The 8,670-nt window shown below is 43.1% G+C and overlaps 1 protein-coding gene across 1 annotated transcript in view; it reads right to left on the minus strand.

Moving 5' to 3' along the window:
* The window catches only part of LOC108304193 (armadillo repeat-containing protein 8-like), a 14,969-nt gene extending 6,299 nt beyond the window's left edge, over positions 1-8,670 (minus strand). The window contains exons 1-3 of the mRNA XM_017528246.2: positions 8,109-8,670; positions 3,041-3,113; positions 1,520-1,613 (exon numbers count right to left, since the gene is read on the minus strand). Coding sequence (XP_017383735.1) covers positions 1,520-1,613; positions 3,041-3,113; positions 8,109-8,150 — 209 coding nt within the window. The 5' untranslated portion in view covers positions 8,151-8,670. The remainder of the gene's footprint in view (positions 1-1,519; positions 1,614-3,040; positions 3,114-8,108) is intronic.

The raw sequence follows: 8,670 nt of genomic DNA on the forward strand, positions 1-8,670 counted from the left end.
AAAAAAAAAAAAAAGTAAAAAAATAAAAATAAAATAAAATAAAATAAAAAGAATCCCTGTCTTTACCAAAAACACAAAAAACTAGCTGGGCATGGTGGCAGGCACCTGTAATCCAGCTACCTGGAAGGCTGGGGCAGGAGAATCACCTGAACTTGGGAGGCGGAGGTTTCAGTGAGCCAAGATCACACCATTGCACTCCAGCCTGGGCAACAAGAGTGAAACTCTGTCTCAGAAAGAAAGAAAAAAAAATTCAAATCAGATAATGTCTGCTCTGCTCAACAGTCTCCAATGATTTCCTGTTTTCTCCCCCTCATTATTATTCATCAGCCCTCTGTTCTTCTTGCTGTTCCTTGAACATAACAAGTTCACTCCTGCCTCAGGGCCTTTGAACCCACTGTCACCCCTGCCTATAAATACTCTTCCTCTAAGCATTTGCCCAGATGAAATCTTCCACATTTCATCAGGTCTCTGATCATGTCATCCTCAGAGAGATCTTTACTGGTTAACCTATATTAAAATAAATTTTCTTGACTCTCCATTCCTTCACCTTGTTTTATTTTTCTTCATAGTACCTCTCATCACCTGATACTGTGTTACGTATTCATTTGCTTATCATCTATCTCCTATACTAGAATCTAGGTTGCATGAGGACAAAGACTTCATCAATTTTATTCACCATTATATCTCTAATGCCTAAAACAATGCCTGGGAGAACGCAGGTATTAAAAAGAGAGTTATCTGCTGAGTGAATGGGGACTGAGAGGAGAGGAGACTGGGATAGCAAATCAGATGGAACAGAATGTGTAATTGCATGAAGGTGTGCTACTGTAAGTGGGCAGGTATGGCTGCAGTATAGGGTGTGCATGGTGGGTGCGGGGAAGATGAGAAAGGCAGAGCCAGATCATGAAGGGCTGCAGGGCTTCTAAGCCATGCTCAAGATTCTGGAGACTCAAAGTGCTGATGTTCCCTGCTTTGTTATTATAGAGGCAAGACGGAAAGTGAAGGCTGTTAAAAAAGGAGAACATGTAGTTAGGAAAAGCATTTTTGGCTATTTTGAGGTTAGCTAAGTATCTGATTATAACTCTTGGCTCTATCAGGAAATGATGAGCTCTTTGAAGACGTGATTTTTTTGTATACCCAGCAGCAGGGCCAGCCTGGCACAAAATGGGTGTTCAGTGAGGTGTTGTGAGTGAATGAATGTTTGCATTACTAGTTTTTCTGCTTTCCAAAAGGTCACATGCATGTCTATTCTAATGATCAAGGGAAGAGATGCAAATGGCTTCTGAATACTATCCACTAAAATGGTCCAGACACAGGTTAATTCACAGTAAGATAAGTCTTTAATAATTTGATAATCATTAGTTTATAGCTCACTTAAACATCATACAGTGGCTGATAGAAAATCTAAGAATATAAAAGATTTTAAAAGTGTGGCCATGTTAATTACCAGGCAATTCAAACTCTTTTGTGAAAGAATCCAACACAGCCCAAAGGAAGACCTTTTTACATTCATACTCACTTGTCACAAAGGTTTGAATCTGGTGACTGACTCAATTTGTGTAGAATATCTACGATGCCCATGTCTCGTAATTTATCCTGGCGTTCTTGTGAACCTAAATGATTAAAGCCAGGTTACTGGAAATATGACCCAGGCAAATGCTCTGTCTGATGTAGAATCAACAATCTAGAGCCTTACCAGTGTCCTTCACTCCCTACTCCTCCTGTCCCTTTTGTCCTCCACCCTCTCCCAATGTAGTTGGGCCCAGTCATGCTTGGACTGACAGCCTTCTAACTCGGCTCTCTGCCTCCTGACCATCCTGCCTGAAGTCTATCCTGGGTTCTGCAGCTGGACTGATTTCTCCATGGACTACAGGGTCAAGGTTAGATTCTTCAGCCTGGTACAAGGCCCTCTGCCACCGATTCCCAGCTTCATCACTTCTCTCAGGACATACCCATGGCCCTGGTCAGGCCAGGCTGGCTCTTACTACTCCAAACAGGTCTTGTCTTCCCCTTTCTATTATCTTCTACCCTCCTCTGTCCTCCCAGCACTTTTTGTTGCCTCTCAGCACAACTGGCACTTCCAATTTCTTTCATATCACTCTGTTCTATCTTCCAACTAGACTAAGATCTCCTTGAGGGTGGCTTTCTCTCCCCCGTACAGACGGTACTTGGTATCTAGGTCTGTGGGCGGAATCCAGTTTCCCTTCTTGCACTTTGTTTTGGGCATAACTGCTGAGTAATCTCTGAAGTCTTCCCCACTGAAGAACCTACAGTGACCACTCATGCACTGGCTCTCTCTAGACAAAGTGAATCAGAATTTCTAGGGATGGGGCCCAGAAATCTGTACTTTAAAAAGTTCCCCAGGTGATTCTAATGCAGCCAACCCAGCCTTGAGACCCACTGCTCTTCTATATTTGTTTGCTACCTTGGCTATAAATTGGAATCCACTGGGGAGCTTTAAGAAACACTTATGCCTGGAGCCCACCCCCAGAGATTCTGATTTAATTGGTGTGGGGTAAAAATTCCTCAGATGATTCTAATATGCAGCCAAGGTAAAGAATCGCTGATCTATGCAGTCCTCCTTACAGACTACCAGCTTCACCAGTCACATTGCATTTCTCATTTCTCACCAATGCACCTTCTTCTCCATCATGCTTATCTGCCTGCAGTCCTCATATGTGCTTCCTCTGCTCATAACGAAAGGCTTATTCTCCCACCCACTCTCCCCTCTCACCTTCTTCGAGTGCATCTCACCATCCACCTCATCAGCTCTCTCATGGCAGGGACTGCCACTTACTTCTCACTCTCCCCCTTTGAATCTGGTATAGAGTTGGCTCCAATGGGGTGCTCAGTGTTGACTGTCCATCTGACTTAGGCTAGTTCCACTGATTTTCATAACAGGGCGACTCTGAAGGGTGCTTGGGCCAAGTGGTCCAAGAACAGAGTCTCTCCCCAGGATCTCAGGGGCACCTGCTGCCTTCCCTGTGCAAGACACTCTTCCTATAATTTTTTTTCAAAACAAATCTCACCAATCTCTTACCTTCCTCTTCATTCCATATGAGGTTTGATATACAAAACATGGCTGCAAGCTGCAGTTTAACATGTGAATGGCCCTATTAATACAGAAAAAAAAATAATAAAAATGGTGATAATCTCATTTTAGATCTTTTTTTGGAAGACCTACCATAGGCAATTCCTATAATCTAAAAGTCTGAAGCAGAGGCCTCAAACTCAAATGTCTTGAGGGGCCATGAATGAAAGGGCTGGGCTAAAGATAACAAGGGACAGTGGAGAATCTGGCAAATTGAGGAGTACAAGCCTTGCCAAAAGACATTCAAATTCAAATTTGAGAACACCATCTGGCTGGACAAACTAAACACCTCTAGGGCTATAGGTATAGTTTGCCATTTATGATTCAGTCCATGCACAAAGAAACACTGTCATTTGACAATTTTATGCTTTCTACTTAGGCTACGTTTCCAGGTCACCAGCAGCCAATATACAATGGGTGGATTTGCATTTGGTATTGATCTCTTAAGCTACTGGTTATCTTATTCAAATGGTCCAATAATTCCTTTGGGGAAGGAAGTGAATATATGGTCAGAAAATTCTGTAACACCCAGACTTTCACACACACACAATCTTTAAATGGTTTACTCCTCTGACACAACTTGCTATAAACTAGAAGCATTATATAATATATTCAGCTTCTGGAATAATTAAATTACTCTTATTTCTGTAGGAACATCCCCAAAAACTTGATGAAATCTCCAGCTGATTTCTCAAATGTCTCTTCTATCACTAAGGGGCCTCCTAGTCTTCTAATACAATTCTTATTTATTTTGCTTTATGTACTGAAAGTACAACCATTTCTGGTTGCTTTGGATCATTTATCCACATAGAGTGCTTGCACCTGAATGAGAGGACCCAATAATAAAATAGTAATTTTTTTTTTTTTTTTTTTTGAGACGGAGTTTCACTCGTTACCCAGGCTGGAGTGCAACGGCATGATCTCGGCTCACCGCAACCTCTGCCTCCTGGGTTCAGGCAATTCTGCCTCAGCCTCCTAAGTAGCTGGGATTATAGGCACATGCCACCATGCTCAGCTAATTTTTTGTATTTTTAGTAGAGATGGGGTTTCACCACGTTGACCAGGACGGTCTCGATCTCTTGACCTCGTGATCCACCTGCCTTGGCCTCCCAAAGTGCTGGGATTACAGGCGTGAGCCACCTCGCCTGGCCCAGTTTTTTTGAGACAGAGTTTTGCTGTTATTGCCCAGGCTGTAGTGCAATGCCACAATTTCAGTTCACTGCAACCTCCGCCTCCTGGGTTCAAGCGATTCTCCTGCCTCAGCGTCCGGGATAGCTGGGATCACAGGTGCACACCACCACGCCTGGTTAATATTTTGTATTTTTAGTAGAGATAGGGTTTCACCATTTTAGTCAGGCTGGTCTCGAGCTCCTGACCTCAGGTGATCCACCTGCCTTGGCCTTCCAAAGTGCTGGGATTACAGGCATGAGCCACCACACCCAGCCATAAAATAATTTTTGTAGTCATTGTTCTATTTGGTCAATTTAAAACATTTCTACTGTGTTTAAATAATTTATGCACATCTGAGGAAATATCAATGGCAAAGTATGCTCAGTGGTTTTTTCAAGGCTAAGACAGACTTATCTTCTCATGTAGGACTATATTTCAGCTAAGCAGAGACAAAGAACTGGATCTGGCTTCCTTCAGTAGAATTCTATGGCTAGTGATTCTTTCTTCTACCTGCCAACACTTTTAAGGGGATGTTCAGCTTGGGCTCCCTTAAGACAAAACAGGATAAAACTTATCTATTCCCAGCCTCAGATAATCAATCAATATTTGTTGAATAATAAGTCTGTATATACTAAAACAAATATGCATTTACTTTGCATAAGTTTATTCATCATTCATTCCACATTTTTTGAGGACACACATTACTATGACAATAGAGAAAATTGGAGGTTGGAGGGTGGCAACTTAATTTAGGCGGAACGCACAAACAGATCTCTTTGAAGAAGGCAATATTTAAACGGAGACTTAAAGAACAGGAAGGTGCCAGATGTGCAAACAGCAAGGGGCTTGAAATTCCAAGGAGGAGAAAAATTTCCTGAAAAGGTCTGGGTAAGAAAGAGCTGTCTGTTCAGAAAAGTAGTGTAGCCAAATTGTGCGAACTTGCAGGCCACAGTTAGGACTCTGGATTTCATTGTGTTTAGAGGAAGCCCCTGAAAGATTTAAACAGTGGAGGGACAAGATCTGATTTACATTTTTTAGAAGACCCTTGGGTTGAAGGAATTGTCGTGACAGTGAAGAAGTGTCTAAGAGGATACTGTTATTATAGTTTATCAGGCATGAGGTGCTGTGACTTGAACTGACTAGGGTGGAGGCAGTGGTGATCGAAAGGAGTAACTGGATTCGAGATCAGTTTTGGAGGAAGGGCAGATAGGACTTATTGATAAATTGGGTGAATGAGGGGACAGAGCTGGAAAAATCAAGACAAACTCCAAGGTGTTATCAGACAGCCACATGGAGATGCTGAAAGGGCAGGAAGATACATAATGTCTGTACGTAAGAACCACCCAGGAGCCGGGCGCGGTGGCTCAAGCCTGTAATCCCAGCACTTTGGGAGGCCGAGGCAGGTGGATCATGAGGTCAAGAGATCGAGACCATCCTGGTCAACAAGGTGAAACCTCATCTCTACTACAAATACAAAAATTAGCTGGGCATGATGGTGCATGCCTGTAGTCCCAGCTACTCGGGAGGCTGAGGCTGGAGAATTGCTTGAACCCAGGAGGTGGAGGTTGCGGTGAGCCGAGATCGTGCCATTGCACTCCAGTCTGGGCAACAACAGCAAAACTCCGTCTCAAAAAAAAAAAAAAAAAGAACCACCCAGGAATCTTAAAAAAAAAATCCTGATGCCCGGGCTATACCCAGACCTATTAAATCAGAATCTTGGGAGTGATAAGACAAAGCGGTAATCTTTGAAAGCTCCCTACAAGGTCATATTGTACAATGAAAGTTGTGATCTGCTGATCTCAGGAGAGCACCTGTAGGAGAGAAGAGAAGAGGGTCCAGAGTAAGCAGGGAGGTATGGTGTTATGCAAACCAAGAGAAAAGGATGTTTCCAGGAGGAGGAACTAGTTAGCTGGGCTGCAATCTGCTGTAAGTGGGTAAGATGAAGAGAGAAAAGGATCCTTTGGATTTCGCATCATGGAAGTCACTGTTGACACTAATTATAAGAGTTTCAGTTGAATGATGGGGGTAGAGGTGAAATGAAGCAGGTTAAAGAATGACTTTAGAGGTAAAGAAGGAGACAGTATGTGCAGAAAAGATGGTAAGAAGTTTGGCTTTGAAGGCCAGGCACAGTGGCTCATGCCTGTAATCTCAGCACTTTGGGAGGCCAAGGTGGGTGGATCATTTGAGGTCAGGAGTTTGAGACCAGCCTGGCCAACATGGTGAAACCCTGTCTCTACTAAATATACAAAAATTAGCCAAGTGACAGTGATGCGCCTGTAATCCCAGCTAATCAGGAGGCTGAGGCAGGAGAATCACTTGAACCCAGGAGGCGGAGGTTGTGATGAGCCAAGATATGTCACTGCACTCAAGTCTGGGTGGCAGAGTGAGACCTGTCTCAAAAAACAAAAATAAAAAAAGAAAGAAATTTAGCTTTGGCTTTGAATAACAGAGAGAAATGGGTATGCCTCAATGGGTATAAGAAGTTAAGGAAAACTTTTTAAGTGATTAGGTATACAATGTGGACTGGTATTGAAAAGATAACAGAATCTGGTTGGAAGTGGTAAGGTTTTCATTCAACAAATATTTCCAAGCATATGCAAAGGGCCAGACACCATGGTGGATATACAATTGCGCACAAAGCTGACGTGGTCCCTGCCCTTGTGGAACTTACACTGTGGTAGAGCCACCCAGTAGGCACACAAATATACAGCACAAAAACTGAGCTAAGGAAGTTTGTTCCCTTCCTTCCCTCTGAAGGAAGGGAACAAAATGCAGTAATGAGGAATAATCTACAAGGACAAGAATCCAGTAAGAAAGTATAAGTTCAGCTGAGATTTGAAGGGAGAGATGGAGAGGAAAGTGCTCCAGGCAGAGAAGCCAGCATGTGTGAAAGTCCCAAGGAAGGAAAGAGCATGGCCTTTTTGAGAAACTGCAAGCAGCCAGGGTAGTGAACAAAGGAAGACAGGAATAAGATAAGTTGGGGATATAAATGGGTTAGGTCATGTAGGACTTGACAGGCCATCATAAGGGCATATGAACTTTATTCAAGGTATAACAAGGAGCCACTGAAGGATTTTAGTTTCTCTTAATAAAACAAAAAGCTGAGGTCATCACTAACTGTAATAGGGGAGGGAAGATGTGAGATCTAAAGGATGAGGGGCAGGTAAGAATCTATTCTCATAGAGAATGAGGGTGCCAGCTTCTTAGAGAATCACCGAAGGATAACAGGAGAGGTGGAGTGCCCATGTGAGGTACTGTGCCTTTCTCTGCAGTTGTTAACTCTGACATGGCAGGCAAAGAGAAGACAGATTGGTGTGGCAAGGGGAGGCTTCCTCCATGGTTGGAATTTTGTCAGGAGATGTTGACAGAATGAAAAGTGGAGGGCTGTTTAATACCCAGATTTTGGCAACGGGCAGTCTCTGGTGATGATCAGATGCAGGGTATGGCCATGGCAGCAGGTAGCAGATTATTTAGAAGCAAACAGGTAAAGGAACTATGGTGCCAGAGGGCTAGACGGTTCATCCACCATGGGACTGAAGCCTTGAGAGGGAAGACAGGGCACTGAGAGAAAGCCAAGAGCCCAGGTCTTCACTGGTTAAGAGGGAGGCAACCAGTAGACGACAAGGGCAGGGAGTGGAGTGGCAGGTAATATTACCATGTGGCACAAGTTTCAAGGAGTTGGTGTTTTTTCTTTTTCTTCAGGATGGAAGAGAGTTCCTTCAATCTGAGGAGTCACATAGTAATCTGTTCTTTTCCTCTTTTTAAAATCTCCGCACAATTTATTTTGAGTTAACAATAAAACAGTCCCTGCATTCTAATCCTGAAGTGAAAGAGGACAAGGGCTCACCATGTAATACTTGATTTTCTGTAGGATATCATCATTGGTCATAATAAGATCTTTTGCTGTTGTCCCATCCGCTATGTTGGCTAAGATACACAGTGTCTGGAAAAGAACAAAGGGCCAACAGTCAGGAAAGTTCTGAAGTCCCAGAGTCAAGCTCTCTCAAGAGTTTGGGCAATTTCTCATTTGAAGGTACATGGATTCTCACAGGTTCCACTCTCAATGCCCTGATTTCTCATCTGCTGACATTGCTAATAACAGTAACCACACCCGAACAAATCTACCTTAGACAAAAGAGAACCCCAACACTTTGGTGGTTTCTTGCTGGGCATTAAGCCATAGCTGTGCAAAAGCAGCCATTTGGTATAAGTCATACTATCAATCAAAGAGAAAATGTAATTTATTATTTTTTTCTTGAAAATCTCATTTCCAAGAGAAACTCTCGTGACAAACCACAATGTTCCTTCAACAAAGTAGTCTCTTTGGTGGAAGCTCTGAAGGTGTTGCAACTCCCCTGCTAGGGAGGTCTCCCTTTTCTATGCCTCCACCTGCTACTTGCTCCTAAGCT

Source organism: Cebus imitator, unplaced genomic scaffold (assembly GCF_001604975.1).
Source record: "Cebus imitator isolate Cc_AM_T3 unplaced genomic scaffold, Cebus_imitator-1.0 Scaffold53, whole genome shotgun sequence".
In the NCBI taxonomy this organism is placed as follows: Eukaryota; Metazoa; Chordata; class Mammalia; order Primates; family Cebidae; genus Cebus; species Cebus imitator.